The 18,135-nt window shown below is 45.3% G+C and overlaps 2 protein-coding genes across 11 annotated transcripts in view; one reads left to right on the top strand and one right to left on the bottom strand.

The window, feature by feature from the left end:
* Positions 1–18,135, bottom strand: part of LOC127058429 (myb/SANT-like DNA-binding domain-containing protein 2) — a 606,575-nt gene that overhangs the window by 9,406 nt on the left and 579,034 nt on the right. The window lies entirely within an intron of this gene.
* Positions 1–18,135, top strand: part of NEO1 (neogenin 1) — a 549,782-nt gene that overhangs the window by 528,724 nt on the left and 2,923 nt on the right. For 8 of the 10 annotated variants that reach the window (XM_050968064.1, XM_050968062.1, XM_050968060.1 and 5 more), the window contains 3 exons: positions 12,893–13,051; positions 15,091–15,348; positions 16,574–16,710. In XM_050968064.1, the coding sequence (XP_050824021.1) occupies positions 12,893–13,051; positions 15,091–15,348; positions 16,574–16,710 (554 nt within the window). The remainder of the gene's footprint in view (positions 1–12,892; positions 13,052–15,090; positions 15,349–16,573; positions 16,711–18,135) is intronic. The other 2 variants (XM_050968067.1, XM_050968066.1) reach the window with 1 other exon arrangement.

Below are 18,135 nucleotides of genomic sequence, written 5' to 3'. Positions count from 1 at the left end.
TCTGTTGAGACTGATCAAGACCTCGGACCGCTATCCCTTCCTGCTTCTCCACATGGGCACCAGTGGTACTGCCGAGAATTACCTTGAGCAGATCACTGCAGACTACGTGGCTCTGGGAAGAAGGATAAAGGAGTTTGAAGCGCAACTCGTGTTTTTGTCCATCCTCCCTGTTGAAGTAAAAGGCCCAGGTAGGGACCATCGAATTGTGGAGTTGAATGCGTGGTTACGCAGGTGGAGGATTTCTAGGAAAGAGAGGGAAGAGCATCTTCGCAGGCAGGCTTGCTAACTTAGTGAGGAGGGCTTTAAACTAGGTTCGCCAGGGAATGGTGACCTAAGCCCAGAGGTAAATGGGGAAGTGGATACCGCGAGGAAGCACAAGGAGGAGAGTACAAGACAGGAAGCCTCCTGATTCATACTGAGAAAGTAGGGCAATCGGCTAGTTATTTTAGGTGCCTATATATGAATGCAAGAAGCCTGGCAAACAAGCAGGAAGAATTGAAAGTCCTGACATAATCAAGGAACTATGATGTGATTGGAATAATAGAAATTTGGTGGGGCAGTTCACATGACTGAAGCACTGTCCTGGATGGGTATAAACTGTTTAGGAAGGACAGGTACGGGAGGAAATGTGGAGGAGATGCATTGTGTGTAAGAGAGTGATATGATTGCTCAGAGCTCCAGCATGCAACTGGAGAAAAGCCTGTTGAGACTCTTTGGGTTAAGTTTAGAGGCGAGAGCAACAAGGGTGATGTCTTGGTGGGCATGTGCTATAGACCACCTGATCAGAACGATGAGATAGATGAGGATTTCTTCGAACAACTAACTGAAGTTTCCAGATCACAGGCTCTGGTTCTAATAGGGGACCCTTACATCTGCTGGGAGAGCAATACAGCAATGTACAGACAATCCAGGAAGTTTTTGGAGAATGTTGGGGACAACTTCCTGGTACAAGTGATGGAGGAACCAACTAGAGGCCATGCTCCTCTGGACCTGCTGCTTACAAACAGGGAAGAATTAGTAGGGAAGTATAAATGGGTGGCAATCTAGGCAGCAGTGCCCTAGAGATGGTTGAGTTCGGGATCCTGACAATAGAAAGAAAGGAGAGTAGCCATATCCACACCCTGGACTTCAGAAAAGCAGACTTAGATTCCCTTACGGAACTGATGGGCAGGATCCCCTGGGAGGCTAATATGAGGGGGAAAGGAGTCCAGAAGAGCTGGCTGTATTTTAAAGAAGCCTTATTGAGGGCGCAGGAACAAACCATCCCGATATGCAAAAAGAAAAGCAACCAGCTTGGCTTAACAGTGAACTCTTCGGTGAGCTTAAACTCAAAAAGGAATCTTACAAGTGGAAATTTGGACAGATGAGTAGGGAGGAGTATAAAAATATTGCTCAGGCATGCAGGAGTGAAAGCAGGAAGGACAAATCACACTTGGAGTTACAGCTAGCAAAGGATATCAAGAGTAACAAGAAGGGTTTCTTCAGGTATGTTAGCAACAAGAAGACGGTCAGGGAAAGTGTGGGACCCTTAATTAATGGGGGTGGAACATAGTAAGACATGATGTGGAAAAAACCAAAGTACTCAATGCTTTTTTTGCCTCTGTCTTCAGAGACAAGGTCAGCTCCCAGACTGCTGCACTGGGCAACATAGTATGGTGAGGACCTGAGTGCTCAGTGGTGAAAGAACAGGTTAAGGACTTAGAAAAGCTGGATGTGCACAAGTCCATCGGTCCAGATCTAATGCATCCAAGGGTGCTGAGGGAGTTGGCTGATGTGATTGCAGAGCCAATGGCCATTATCTTTGAAAATTTGTGGTGATCAGGGAAGGTCTCGGACGATTGGGAAAAGGCAAATTTAGTGCCCATATTTTTAAAAGGGAAGAAAGAGAACCCAGGGAACTACAGACCAGTCAGCCTCACCTCCGTTCCTGGCAAAATCATGGAGCAGGTCCTCAAGGAAACCATTTTGAAGCACTTGGAGGAGAGGAAGGTGATCAGGAACAGTCAACATGGATTCACCAAGGGCAAGTCATGCCTGATCAACCTGATTGCCTTCTATGATGAGATAACTGGCTCTGTGGATATGGGGAAAGCGGTGGACATGATATATCTTGACTTTAGCAAAGCTTCTGATACGGTCTCCCACAGTATTCTTGCTAGCAAGTTAAAGAAGTATGGACTAGACTATAAAATGGATAGAAAGCTGGCTAGATTATCGGGCTCAATGGGTAGTGATAAACAGCTTGATGTCTAGTTGGCAGCCAGTATCAAGCGGAGTGCCCCAGGGGTCAGTCCTGGGGCCAGTTTTGTTCAAAATCTTTATTAATAATCTGGACGATGGGATGAATTGCACCCTCAGCAAGTTTGCAGATGACGCTAAACTGGGGGGAGAGGTAGATACACTGGAAGGTATGGATAGGATCCAGAGTGACCTAGACAAATTGGAGGATAGGGCCAAAAGAAATCTGATGAGGTTCAACAAGGATAAGTGCAGAGTCCTCCACTTAGGAAGGAAGAATCCTATGCACCGCTACAGGCTGGGAACCGACTGGCTAGGCAGCAGTTCTGCAGAAAGGGACCTGGGGATTAGAGTGGATGAGAAGCTGAATATGAGTCAGCAGTTTGCCCTTGTTCCCAAGAAGGCCAATGGCATATTGGGCTATAGGAGCATTGCCGGCAGATTGAGGGAAGTGATTATTCCCCTCTGTTAGGCACTGGTGAGTCCATACCTGGAGTATTGTGCACAGTTTTGGTCCCCCCACTACAGAAGGGAAGTGGACAAATTGGAGAGAGTCCAGTGGAGAGCAACTAAAATGATCAGGGGGCTGGAGCACATGATTTTGGAGAAGAGGCTGAGGGAACTGGGCTTATTTAGTCTGCAGAAGAGAAGGGATTTGATAGCAGCCTTCAACTAACTGAAAGGGGGGTTCCAAAGAGGATGGAGCTTGGCTGTTCTCAGTGGTGGCAGATGACAAAACAAGCAGCAATGGTCTCAAGTTGCAGTTGGGAAGGTCTAGGCTGGATATTAGGAAACACTATTTCACTAGGAGGGTGGTAAAGCACTGAAATGGGTTACCTCAGGAGGTGGTGGAATGTCCATCCTTAGAGGTTTTTAAGGCCCAGCTTGACAAAGCCCTGGCTGGGATGATTTGGTTGGTGTTGGTCCTGCTTTGAGCAAGAGGTTGGACTATATGACCTCCTGAGGTCTCTTCCAACCTTAATATTCTATGATTCTTTGTAATTTGACCGAGTTTCCACTTTTTGTAAGACTCTTTTTTGAGTTTTAGATCATTGGAGATCTCCTGGTTAAGCCAGGGTGATCTCTTGTCATACTTCCTATCTTTCCTCCCTCATAGTTGAGGCCAATAACCAGATGGAGAGGCAGGGTCAACCCAGAGCTATGCCCCAGAATAAAGACTCAAAAAGACTGGATCTGTTTGGGCGAAACATTTATTAATCTTCCATCCTTCAGTTGAGAGTGGCCAACCACCAAGCCCTCCTTGGCTGCTATGACTACAATATGTGGCAGTCTATGGCCAAATTTGAGGTCTTGCTGCCTGAAGGGTCCTGGAAGGAATTACCGGCAATCCTCAAAGAGAGCATGGCTGCAGTGGGAGCAGCCCTCAAAGCAGCCTCGGACGCAGCAGACTCCGCAGCTCGCACCATAGCCTAAGCCATCTCCATGTGAAGGGCGTCCTGGCTACTCCTCTCAGGTCTGTCAGTGGAGGCTCAGCAATCGATGAAGGACCTCCCCTTCGACAGCCAGGCCCTGTTTGCAGAGCAGAGGGACAGTAAACTGCATGGCCTTAAGGACTCCCACACTACCCTGAAAAATCTGGGGCTGTATGTTCCCCGTCCAGCCTGTAAGTGATTCAGACTGCAACAATCTCAGGGTCAAGGGAGTCAACCCCACCAGGAGACCCCCCATAAGAAGAGTAGGGGCTACAAGTGCTGCCCAAACCACCCACCTCCACTGTCTTCCCAGTTGAGCTCAACCTGCAATAAGCAGGGGGACAAGTGAGCATTTAGATGGTGTGCTCGAGGGCGACCAGCTCTCAGGTCCAGTAGGATGTCGCGGTGCTGCAAGCCACATATGTCATTCCCTGGGCCTACTGGTGAATTAAAAAAAAGTCTACATTAGTTCCAGTGCAGAGGATAGAGGTCATCGGAGTGGTGGTCGACTCAACCTGTGCCAGAGCGTTCCTGCCGCTAGAAAGATTCCAGATGTTAACAGACCTCATCACAGAAGTCTCTGCATTCCTCCTGACTATGGCCAGGGTTTGCCTGTGCCTACTGAGTCACATGGCAATGTGTACATACATTGTCCGCCATGCCAGGCTCCAGATGCGGCCCCTGCAGCAATGGCTGGTGATGGTCTATTCCCAGTCCAGAGATCACCTGAACAAGGTTGTTACCATTCCCCCGGCGGTACTCGCTTCACTGCGATGGTGGACTGATCACACAACAGTCCTAGAGGGAATTCTGTTTGACACCCCCCATCACTCCATCAAGTTGGTATCGGACACCTCGGACTTTGGTTGGGACACACACCTCGGCGACCTCCAGACCCAGGGTATGTGATCCCCAGAGATGACATTACACATAAACATCAAAGAACTCGGGGTGGTCCACTTGGCATGCAGAGTCTTTCTACCTCACCTGTTGGGAAAGGTGGTGAGAGTCCTGACAGACAACAGGGCCTCAATGGTCTACATCAACAGGCAAGGGGGAGCACGTTCATAGACCCTCTGCCAAGAGACACTCTGGGACTTCTGCATCAGCCACAAAATCCATTTGAAAGCTTGTCACCTCCCTGGTGTCAAGAACACACTAATGAATCAGCTCAGGAGGGACTTCTCCTCTCACCACGAATGGTCATTCCACCCAAAGGTAGCCCTTATGATCTTCCAAGAGGTGGGGAACTCTCAGGTAGACATGTTCGCCACCAGGCTAAACAGGGAATGCCACTGGTTTTGTTCGTGGCAAGCACTGGGCAAAGACTCCCTCTCTGATGTTTTCCTCCTGTCATGGTCAGGAAACTTGATATATGCATTCCCTCCAATTCCTCTCATCAGCCGGTCCTAGCAAAGTTCAAAAGAGACAAGACACAGATTATCATGATCGCCCTGGCTGGGCCTCGCCAGCACTGGTTCGTCACGGTTATGAACCTCGCAGCAGCCCCTCCCTGGCCCCTGCTCAACCGACCAGACGTTCTGTCACGGGACAAGGGTCGACTCCTGCACCCCAACCTCATGACCCTCTTCCTCTCGGCATGAATGAGATCCAACAGGTCCTCCTGGGAAGCAGGAAGCCCTCAACTAGACTGACTTACCTGGCCAAGTGGACAAGGTTTTCCCACTGGGCGTCCAAGTGTGGCATCTCTCCCTCACGCTCTTCTATACAGTCTATTTTAGACTACCTGCTTCATCTGAGGAACCAGGGCCCGGCACACTCCTCTATTAGAGTGCATCTGATGGCCATCTCCGCTTTTCACCCACCAATCCAAGGCCAGATGGTGTTTTCTCATGACATGATGGTCAGATTCTTGAGAGGTCTTGAGAGATTTGCCCTGCAGGTACATACCCCTGTCCCACAGTGAGATCTTAACTTGGTCCTCTCCAGGCTCACAGGCCTGCCCTTTGAGCCGCTGGGCTTCTGCTCCCTTTCCCACCTATCATGGAAGCTCACTTTCCTGGTGGCAGTGACATCGGCAAGGCAAGTCTCTGAGATTAAAGCCTTGACCTCAGAACCGCTGTACATGATATTCTACAAAGACAAGGTCCAGCTGAGACCTCACCCAGCCTTCCTGCCAACCTGTCTACCTTCCATATGAATCAGGGCATCTTCCTTCTGCTGTTCTGTCCTAAGCCGCACAAGACCAGTGAGGAGTGGCGACTGCATGACCTGAACATCCGAAGGGCGCTGGCTTTTTACCTAGTGCATATCAAGTCTTTCTGTAAATCGACTCAGCTCTTCATTGCCACAGTGGATAGGATGAAGGGCCTTCCAGTGTCCTCACAGAGAATTTCCAACTAGATCACCTCTTGCATATGGACCTGTTACAGTCAGGCATCCTCAGTGGCTTTCCTGGCACACATCCCTATCCAGGAGATCTGTAGAGCTGTGACATAGTCCTGTGTTCAAACGTTCATGGCACATTATGCCATCACTCAGCAGGCCAGAGACAACACTGGGTTTGGCAGAGCTGTGTTGCAATCTACATGTCCGTGAACTCCTACCCGCCTCCAGGGGTACTGCTTGGGAGTCTCCTAATATAGAATGGGCATGAGCAAGCACTCAAAGAAGAAAAGACAGTTACCTTTTCCGTAACTGGTTTTCTTCGAGCTGTGTTGCTCATGTCCATTCCATAACCCCCCCTCCTTCCCGATTGTCAGAGTTTCCAGCAAGAAGGAGCTGAGGGTCGGGGGACCCAGTGACACCTCTTATACTGTGCCATGTGGGTGCTACTCCAGAGAGCACCAGAGCCGGTCCCCTATGGATACTGCTAAAGGAAAAACTTCCGGCCCCAGTGCATGTGGCCAGCACACACACACACCTAATATGGAATGGACATGAACAACATATCTCAAAGAACACCAGTAACGGAAAAGGTAACTGTCTTTTTTCCTGGTGCCTCCCAGTTCTCCGGTACCTACCGCACAGGGTGGACAGTGATCCCCAACACCATTATCCACCCCGCTTTTGGATTATGTTGAGGGAGATTTCTCTGATTCTCAGATTTCTGTCCATGAATTTCTCATCTACCATGGAAGGGACTACTCACCTGTCACCTACCCTGGATGCTTTGCTCTTGGAATTTCCCTATCTTAAGCCCTACCTCACTAGAATGAGCAGCGTGGCTCCCTCAGTGGCCTTTTTGGGATCCGTAGGCTTTTTATCTCCAGCAGTTCTCAATAGCTCCTAATTTCTCCCATGGAGAACATAGAGAGAGACGTGTGCCTGATGCACCACTTCCTCCTTAACAATCTGAACCTCTAAAGGAGACTTTCAAGTGCGACCTCAGATAGAATATTTCATCATTGTCTCCAGATAAGGCTGTAATGCCTCCACCACTGCCTTTGGTGGATGATTTCAAGTAATTTCAGGAGCTCATGAAGAGCATTCTCCATATCCCATTAGACTAGAGCAGGGGTTGGCAACCTTCCAGAAGTGGTGTGCCAAGTCTTCATTTATTCACTCTATTGTAAGGTTTCACGTGCCACTAATACATTTTAACGTTTTTAGAAGGTCTCTTTCTATAAGTCTAAAATATATAACTGAATTATTGTTGTATGTAAAGTAAATAAGGGTTTTTAAATGTTTAAGAGGCTTCATTTAAAATTAAATTAAAATGCAGAGCCCCCCCAGACTGGTGGCCAGGACCGGGCAGTGTGAGTGCCACTGAAAATCAGCTCCCGTGCCACCTTCGGAACACCTGCCATAGATTGCCTACCCCTGAACTAGAGGATGTCCAGGAGTCACAACATAAACTTTTGGACATCCTGTATGCAACACCTTCTGAATGAGTGGCTTGACCCATGAATGAGGATTCTGCTAACACCATCTGGCAGACTGGTTATAGCATCAGTTACTTGTAAATGGGCAGACAAAAAGTACTATGTGCCAGCCAAAAAGTCAGAATTTTAATTTTCCCATCCTTCACCAAAGTCTTTACTTGTGGAGGCAGTTAGCTACATAGCAGACACCATAAAAAGCCTACAGCTTTATGATAGGGACCAAAAACAACTCTATCTCTTCAGTCACAAGATAATCTTCAGCAACCCTGCAATTCAGGATTGCAAATTACCAAACTGATGTCAAAGAATCATAGAACTGTGCGGCTGGAAAGGACCTCAAGAAATTATTAAGTCTGGCTGCTTGCGCTGGGGCATAGCCAGGTAAATCTAGAGCATCCCTGAAGGTATTTCTCCAACTCATTTTTAAAAACCTCCAATGACAGGGATCCCACAACCTCCTTTGGAAGCCTATTCCAGAGCTTAGCTACCCTTACAGTTATAAAGCTTTTCCTAATATCTAAATATCCCTTTCTGCAGATTAAACCCACTGCTGCTTGTCCTACCTTCTGTGGACATGGACAACAATTGATCAGTCTTCTTTATAACAGCCCATAACATATTTGAAGACTGTTAACAAGTCTCCTCTTAGTCTTCATTTCTCAAGACTAAACACACCCAGATATTTTAACCTTTCCTCATAGGTCAGGTTTTCTAAACCTTTTATCATTTTTGTTGCTCTCTTTTGGACACTCTGTGCAAGACCTCCTTTTTGATGGACTTAAACTCTTTTCAGATTCCACCAATGAATCTCTTTTTACCTTGAAGGACTGCAGGGCCTTACACACCTGCAAAGCAGAGGAAATTTAGTAGAACTCAAACCACACAGAAATCCTGACCGGTCTAACTCTCTACCTGTCATAGATCTACAGAACCACCTAAATCTGCTACCAAGTGTCAATTTTCATGGTTTTGTCAATGGCCCAGAATTTCCCCACCTTGGGAATCTTCAGCTTCATCAGCCTACCCACCTGCCACCCTTTAGAGATTGATTTTCCTGGCTTTTGACCTGGGGAGCTGATTAAATCCGACAATTAGGTCATAAAGGTTGTAAAATCAGGTTACTCTATCTAGTTTGAACCCCTCACCAGCACCACCATCCTCCTTCTCCATTCCTTTTCAGGGACCCATCTCATGACCATTTATTGGGACAGGAAGTCATCTCTGTTTTACACATAGGGGCCATAGATACAGCTCTAGTCCACCACAGGGGAAGGGATTATATTCCAAGTATTTTCTGATCCCTAAAAATAACATGGGATAGAGACCGATATCAGATTTCAGACTTCTAAACACCTTTGTGATATCACATAAATTTAGGATGGTGACTCTCACAGCTATAATTCCATCATTAGATTCCAGGGATTAGTTTGTGGCCCTTGATCTTCAACATGCATTTTTTTTTCACATTGCATTTCACCCCCTCACAAGAAGTTTCTTTGTTTTATAGTCAACCAGGATCACTTCCAGTATCGATTGCTTCTGTTCAGCCTCTTCTCTGCACTAAGGATTTTCTCAGAGGTTATATCAGTGGTAGCCACTTACCTATGACAGCTAGGAGTAATCATCTTCGCTTACCTCGATGATTGGCTGCTTAAGGACTCATTGTACCACAAAGTGCTTTCTGCAGTGCAGATAACCATGTCTCTTTCTACAGGTTAGGTCTTCAACTCAATGTGGAAAAACCCATTCTGACCTCAGCAGAGTAGATACATTTCATAGAGATGTCTCTGGATGCTGTAACAACCAGGGCTTACCTACCTGTTGACAGGTTTATGACCCTAACAAACCTCGTCTCCAGGTTTCAAATAAGCCCCCAGACATCGGAAAGAAGTTGTCTTCAATGCTATGACTTGTACTTTTGTAAAGCAATATGCCTGGTATATAGCTGGTATATAAACAATCACACCCTCATCTCAACCTGTTACCTTCCAGGCATACAAAACACGTTTGACGATCTGAGCAGGCACTCCCTAGATTCCAACTGGGACTCAGACTCTCAAATTCTCAGACATATTCTTCTCACTTGGGGGCTTCCAGAGGTGGACTTTGCCATCACCACCAACAGGAAGTGCAAGAAATTCTGCTTGAGATATGGGCTGGGTCCCAATCCCTAGGAGATACCTTCCTCATTTTTTGGAAAGAGGTGTTCTTAAGGTATATTCCCAAAACCATCAATCCTCAGTGTGTTGAACAAGATTAAACACGACAAAGTCAGAATTATTCTAGTTGTACCAACTTGGCAGAGACACATGTGGTATCCTTACCTGATTCACCTCATTTCTTGTCCACCATTGAGACTTCCAAACATTTTGATTCCAGTTAGACTCTTCATCTCAACTTGAGAATGCTTCAGCTCAGAGCTTGGCTCCCTGATGCTTCTTGGGGCTGGAGATTTCAGCAGAAGTACATCAGGTATTGTTAAAGAGCAAGAAGATATCTACCTGAAACACTTAACATCGAAAATGGAAAAGATTCCACCACTGGTGTGTCCAGGGGCAGTTTTCCTCTCTGCTGTTCTCAATTATCTGTCGAAATTAAAAAAAGATAACTGTTTCTCTGAGTTCCATCAAGTTTCACTTGGTGGCTATCACAGCCTTTCATTCACTGGTAGAGGGATTCTCACTGTTTGCCTATCCGACAACAGCATGATTCATCAAGGGATTGATTAATGGCTTTCTGCAAATTAAAGGGCCCACTCTTAAACTTGATTCTTAATTCCCTTATGAAACCTCCATTTGAGATACTATGTGTTCTCTATTTGAGCTATCAGTGAAAGAGGCTTTTTTGGTGGCCATCACTTCTGCCAGAGAGTTGGAGAAATGGAAACTTCAATGGCAGATCCTCCTTTTACATTTTTCTTCTAGGACAAAGTTTTTAATTACAGCCACATCCTAAGTTTCTTCCTAAAATATCTTCTGAATTTCATATTAACCAGGTTATTTATCTTTCAGTTTTTATCCCAAAGCCACACCAGACTAGAGAGGAAACTATCCTCCATACCTTGGATGTTAAAAGTGTGTTTAACTTTCTATCTGGACAGACCCCAACTGTTTAGAAAGTCTCCCAGACTGTTTCTTTTCTGGACAGATCCAAAGGATCCACAGTTTTCATCCAAAAACGGTCAAGATGAATCTTGCAGTATATTATCTCTTGTTATGAGGCTGCCAGCATTCAGTGTCCTCCTTTCTTTCTGCCCATTCAACAAGGTCCTAGTCTACCTCAGTGGGAATATTGAAAGATGTTCCAGTTGTTGAAATCTGTAGAACTGCAAGCTGGATCTCAGTTCATACTTTCTCTAAACATTATGCATTGGTTCATGCTTCCAGTTCAGAGGTTTTGATTGGCATTGCAATTCTATCTTCAGTGTTAGATCCAGCTCTGAAGCTCCTTCCTCCTTCTAATGATATTGCTTGGGAATCACCTGAAGTGGAGCACTCATAGGGACACTACTTGAAGAAGAAGAAGAAGAGGTTACTCACTTTGTGCAGTAATTGGAGTTCTTTGAGATGCGTGTCCCTCTGGGTGCTCCACTATCTGCCCTCCTTCCCCTCTGATTCAGAGTTTTGTCTTGCAGGACTTTACCATAGAGAAGGAAACAAGGGTCATTCACCCATACAGCTCTGTATATCCTCAACATAGGGCATGAGGCTGTCTGGAGTATGTGTGCAGGCCAAATGGGCTCTGCTAACGAAAAACCTTGATCAAAGGCACATGGGGCGTGTGTACACCTGAAATGGAGCTCCAGAAGGGGAAATTCCAGATGAAGGCTGGACAGAACTGTGTAGTAAAGCGTCACAGCACCTGCCTGACCTAAGCTCAGACTTTCTTGAGCAGTCAGTTTACATACACCTCAGCTGGAGTGCTGTGTCCAGTTTTGGTTTCCAATACATAGAAGGGGTGTGGAGAATCTTGAAAGGATCCAGAAGAGAGTGACAAAGATGATCAGAGGGATGGAACACAAACCATATGAGCAAAGGCCAAAGGACCTGGGTATGTTTAGTTTGGAAAAGAGGAGGTTAAGGGGGAGGGACATGATAGCAGTTTTCAAATACTTGAAAGGCTGCCATTAAATAGGTGGATTAGATTAGTGTTTCAGGGATACTATTTTAATTAGTCTCTCCTTAGCCAGTCTCCTGGTTCTGAAGAGGCCTATACTGCTGGTTAAGTTCCAAGAACTGGAATCTGCAGAGGCAGTTTTGTGCAAAAGAGGTTGGTTACTCCCTATAACTGCAGATCTCTGAATACATTGCCGCCACAAATTCACACCCTCCCCAACTCAGAGACTGTTATCCAAACAAGTGAATAAGAATGGAGGGAGCAGGGGTTTCAGTCTTTTTTTTAACCATACTTTGTGTGCAAACTTGCACGCAGTGAGGCAGGCGGCCCTAGCCGAACTACTTTAAAAGATTCAGGATGTATGACTCCTAAAAGGGGAGTTTTTGAGGCAAATAGGTCTGGGCAACTTCATGTTTGGGTAAGTAACTGATTGCAGTTTTCTTATTCTTTAATTATGGTGCTAGCAATGAGCCCTGACCTTCAGCATATCCCTCCAACTTTCTTTTGGGCCATTTCGTGAGTAATCTAGTGTTTGAGTCTAGCATAAGAACAAAATCCTGTGTAAGACAGCCCTCCAAATTCTGGAGTGTGGTGTGAACTTGCAGTTGTAGAAACCCTTACTTTCCTGTTAATGTCAAGCTGGGGAGAATGTAAGACATACAAATGCTGCCCTCTTGAGAAATTCAAGTATTCATGCCTCTCAAGCAGAAAGAAAAGTGTAGAGAGAAAAAAAGGCCTCCAGTTTGAATGTATTGGATGAGAATTCTGCTGATTATGAGCAGAATCTTCTGCATCCCATCCTGTGCTTGTCACCATCTGTCTAACGTTATTTAATGTTTGTTGGGAAATTAAATTCCCTCAGACTGAAATGGTTTTCACAGTTTGAGTTCACATTTACATTCCCCTTATTAGGCGTGAAGTTTATAGCCTAGAGTTACACAGGAAGGCTCTAAAAGGAGCTGATCCTCATTTTCTCAAGAGGACTCTCGGTGAAAGCAGGACCAAGAGTGGTGTGTTTTTTCAGCATAAGAAAAATGGTGAGAAGACTGATTTCTGGGGGGTTTTGTTTGTTTTTATACTAGGGGTAGAGCATGAATTTGATGTTAAAATAAGTCCACTTGATTCTCTTCTCAATCTGATGAATGGCTGTCTACCTTGTACTGTGCCTTTGAGGGAGAAGGGAGGGGTTCAGTGGATTGCTGTATATGTGCATGCCCATCTGTATGTTAAGCTTTTTTTCTGTCTTGTGTCCATTCACAGCTGTGATTAGCGCTCATCCCATCCATTCACTCGATAACCCTCACCATCATTTCCACTCCGGCAGCCTCGCTTCTCCAACTCGCAGCTATCTCCATCATCAGGTCAACCCTTGGCCGATTGGCACATCCATGTCCCATTCAGACAGGGCCAATTCCACAGGTGAGAGATGAATGACCAGGTAGCAGTCATTTGAAAGGGAACTATTCGCAAAACATATGTGGAAAGCAAAGTTCCAAGGAAAACCCTCAAGTCATCTTTAGTAGTTTGATCTGATCAGTCTCCTTTGTTCTTATTGTCTCCTTAAAAGTGAGAAAATAACATACTTATGCCTACTGATATTTTTTTCTTTTCCAGTGTTAGACAATGTGTCTCCTTGTTTTGAATGAAACTAAAATTAACGTTTGGTTTTTTTGCGTGGCAGCTGCAACTTACCTTGCACCACACCTCATCACAGTGAAAAATGTGCTTTGTATAGCCAGTTCAGCACTGAGAGCCCATCTCTGGGAATAGTGTTTGCTAGTTCATTCCTACTGAAGACCAGCAATGGAACAGAAGAATTACCAGCTTTATTTGTATTTCTCAGTAATGGAGTGATGAGTTAAGAATGAACAAAATCCCCTTGATACTTATGAATATTTTGTCCCATTATCTGAATTTTGCATGGGTCAAATGTTGAGCCTGGGATATCGGATAGTGTCCTTTTTTAGCATCTATAGAAACTGAAACCCTGTTTACATTTAATTTGTGCATACTTAGAACATTAATAACTTTCCTGGTTTGTTAAAACAAGAAAAAACTTGATCTTTCCTACATAACGTTTTTTAAGCTTCAAGCCCAGTGGTGTGTAAGTACAATTCTTGCAGTATTCCTATTAAAGCAGCCAGTGCTATGAGAAATATCTAGGCAACATTGCTGTGTATGCTGTAAGAATCACAAATAGTTAAACTTCGTAGGATACAATGAATGCAATTCCTCTAATCTGTTGTTAGGTTCTGAATCCTTATAAAGTACCATAGGCAACAATGAAGCTTGTACTGTTGTTTTCTAGAATGTTTCAGTTCATAAGCAAAGCTTCAAATACCTCATGAAGCTGCTAATATGCAGATGAAAGATTGTGTTGTAGTAGAAGGTATTGCTTGCTTGCTTGCTTGTTTTTGTACTATTCAAATGATTACGGGAGTAGCAGCTCTTGCAGCCAAGATATTTTCTTGTGCAAGACTAGGTCGGATAGAGATGCCATAAAAATGCAAGATTCTCTTTCATTGCCCTGCCTTCATAATACTCTAGAAGATTTTGGTTTCATCTATATACCGCAATGATTGGTGAAATATAAACATCTAGGTATATTTAGTAGTTACAAAGTTGTGGAATGTTCTAGTCTTCAGTTAGAATTAAGATGTGCATCACATGCTGTTTATTCCTTAAGCAAAAGCTGATGATGATGCAGAATTTCACAGTGACTTTGTGATTTGGCATATCGATTGCTTAGGTATTGGGCTGATAATGGTTTCCCTTTGGAGCTAGGTACTAAAATGAACTCTTCTCTAATAGTCGACTGACCACCACTTGGCATATTATATCTTGATTGCTGCATCCTATTTAGGCACAGTAACGTAGACAAAAAGCCAGAGAAGAATTTAAGTGCACACAGGTAACATTAGGATGAGTGTGGAGAAGAAGTCATTTGTGGGTATGCAATGTGGAAATGTGAATGGGATACACATTTTTAGATATTAAGATTTGATACACACTGTTGTTAGACCAATATCGTAGACCAAATCTATATCTGAATTAGCAGTGATTTGTTTTTCTCCTTGTGTTTATTATTTGCCTGAAAATAAGCTGCAGAAACCTTGTAAGACAGCAAAACCTCTGGTCAGCTGTGGACTCCTTTGGTGCCAAAGCTTACACTGTCATGGGATGGCTGGGTTTTTGCTTTTTGCTTTTTTTTTGTCTTATGGAATTTTTATGGACTTATTTCTTAAAACAGGGCAGTATTGGATGTTAAGTGCTCAGGTGATTGTTGACGCTTGAATCTGTTCCCTAGCTTTAACCAGGATCTTCAGGAAAAGCGCTTGGTAAAGACTTCTGCTTTGGTCCCATGTGGCTATTGGGATGCTGCAGAAGGAAATATTTAATAGCCTAGCTGAAAGGAAGGAAAAAAGAAAATAAGCCCCATTTTTACTTTCTCATTGTAGAATCTGTTCGAAATACACCAAGCACAGACACCATGCCAGCTTCCTCATCTCAGACATGTTGTGCTGACCATCAAGAGCCAGAAAGTGCCACAGCATCTTATCTGGCCAACGCACAGGAGGAGGATTCAGGTCAAAGTCTCCCTACTGCCCACGTCCGTCCCTCTCACCCTCTGAAGAGCTTTGCAGTGCCAGCAGTTCCACCCACAGGTTCCACATATGACCCAGCATTGCCAAGCACACCATTATTGACGCAGCAAGGTGAGCGGAGTGGGCTGGAAGGATAAATGACATGGTATAGCTCTGAAAATCACAGTGCATATCCTGCACGTGGAGGAGGATAGAGTGACGAATAGTGGAGTTGTCAGTGGAGATAGATGAGGGAAGGAGAGGAAGGGGATCAAGAGGAAAATGAGGAGATGCTTTTGGGAAAGATTTCACCTGACATCCAAGGAGAGATGTTAGAGAGGTAGCCAGAGATAAGACTGGGCTGAATTTCATACATTTAGTTTTCAAGCACCGCAGTAAACTTCATCTTCAGGTATTTGGATAATCCAAAGGGATGTTCAATCCAGCATGCATTAATTTGAAGCATTAGTTCTAACCCACTGGAAAACAGTTGTGTTCTGATAGAACCCTTTTGATCTGGCCAATTCAAGAGCATTCTCCGCACTGTAGCAATGCTTCTGACATTCCCATAACCACCTTCTCCATCTGGACAGGGAAATTATGGCTAAGAGACAAAGTTCCCTGTAAATTGCGTGGCCACACAGTAGCCTATTTAGTGTCACATAGGCACTCAGGGAACCCCCACCTAGCCCAGCCCCCAACCTGCCATGGAAGGGGCATCCCTCCCCTGGCCCCAACTCAGCCTGCAGCCCGGACCTGCTGCAGCTGGGTCAGTGTGGCCAGATCGGGGCCAGATTGGCCAGGGCAGTGCGGCCTAGGCCGGCCCCAGAGTGGCCCAGACCCGGCGGGGTTGCGCGGCCCAACCCTGGATTGGCCTGGACCCAGGCGCAGCCAGGGTGGCCCTGCCCCGGCCCAGACCTACTGGGGTCGGGGAAGGGGTGCCTGTCCTGCAGCCCCAGCCCTAGAGCTCCTGCGGTGGGAGGAGGCGCCTCTCTCCCTCATCCCAAGTGCTGCTGCAGGGAGAGAGCACTGAGGGGAGTCCTCTCTTCCCACTGTAGCCCCGCAGCACCCTCCTGCACTCCAAACTCCTCATCCGTGGGCCTACCCCAGAGCCCACACCCCGAGCCAGAGCCCTCACCCCCTGCATTCAACCCTCTGCCCCAACCCTGAACCCCCTCCCACACTCCGAACCTCTTGGCCTCACCTCCACCACATGAATTTTGTTATGTGCACCAATATGAAGGTGATGTGTCACACATCACCTCCATATTTATGCACATAACAAAATTCATTCCACACATGGATGGGAAAAATTATAGGGAACGCTGCTAAGAGTATGTAACATTTTTGCTTTAAGCTTCTAACCATCCAGTTCACTCGGTGAAGACTGCATCGATCGGGACTTTAGGGAGAACTCGACCACCTATGCCAGTGGTAGTGCCCAGCGCCCCCGATGTGCAGGAGACCACCAGGATGCTTGAGGATTCAGAAAGTGTAAGTGTATTTACAGCTTTCTTGACAGCACTTACTACAGCATGACAAACCTCTCTGGATATCCGCAGAGAGCATTCAAGTAATGCTAACCATAGGGAAGGAGATTTCAAAAGCATAAAAGGCAGTTAGGCACCCAGGTCAGGCACTCAGATATAAGAACCTATATAGACTAGACTAGACTAGAACTCCCAGTGACAGTGGGCTTTGGGCTCTGAACTGTCTTTTATGCCTTTTGAAAATCTCACCCAGGACAAACTCCTTTTATATTTTATGGTGAAGTTAAGAACTTACTACGTAAATTTAAGGCCAAATAGTGATTGTTAGAGCCAAGACTATGGTAATGCTCTCTCAGTATACTTCTGCCTTGATGTGCACTACTCCCTCTGTTCCACTCCAGGAGCCTTCCTGAGCAGAGATTGACAATTTTACCAAATGCAGCAGAACCTCAAGTTAACAAGCCTCTCAGTTACTTGAACGTGGGATAATGTTGTTCCCCCAGGCTTACTGCACAGTTAGCTGAGGAGGAATAGTTGTCCAAGCCTCTGGTTTTCCCCTAACTTGTCTTGATGAAAAGAGGAGCAGGGTAAAGAGGAGCTTTGTTAGACCTCTACACTAGACTGTATGTGCCAAAGAATTACTAACCAGAGTGGGAAGCCCCAGCGAGCACTGTTTGCTTTCCTGGAAAGCCACTGCTGCTTCACATGCTATGATCTTGCCCAAGTTGGCATTTCATTTCCCTACAGTTGTTGTGAAAGAAGGCTGTGCCTGGATATAACTGCTACTAGAAATGCCATAGCTGTAATCTCATGCAGCACAACCATGTTACATCCCAAGGATGAAGAGTGGGGGTGACAAAAGGGGATAGTTGAGGATTAGAGTCAAAACACTTAAACCTGTGACCCTAAATTCATATTTAGGCTCCTGAATGAAAGTGGCTTGATTTTCAAAAGTGTTGAGCAACCCTAGCTGCCATCGAAGGCTGTGGGAGCTACAGATGCTCAGCATCTTTGGAAATGAGGCTACTTTTTTTTTTTTTTTTTTTTTTTTTTGGTAAGTGAGCAGTCTAACTAGGCATCCAGCTTTGAAAATGATAGCTAAAAATCCTTTGTAGCTGACACTACCATAGCACTGCTTCAAATCATTATCTTTGATGTACTTAGTGTGTGGGTGCAGAAAATGTTTAATTTGAAATTTCTGTTTTTCTTCTCTTTTTCCACTTTCCTTGTGTTTTTTCTCTATCACGCTGTATTTGTCAATAATTCACCCTTTTTGGTTCGATTTCTGTATGTTTTGTTGTGGTTTTGTTTGCATGCCCAGTTCTGGTGCACCCTTTGCCCATCTGTCTCTTACTCCTTTCATCACTTTTGCAAAATTCCAGCATTTGAAAAATGGTTGTTGGTTTCAATTTGTGCATTGACATAACCA

This window comes from Gopherus flavomarginatus, chromosome 9, assembly GCF_025201925.1.
Source record: "Gopherus flavomarginatus isolate rGopFla2 chromosome 9, rGopFla2.mat.asm, whole genome shotgun sequence".
Classification (NCBI taxonomy): Eukaryota; Metazoa; Chordata; order Testudines; family Testudinidae; genus Gopherus; species Gopherus flavomarginatus.
The sequence above is the reverse complement of the archived record's forward strand: the minus strand, read 5'-3'. Positions and strand labels throughout refer to the sequence as shown.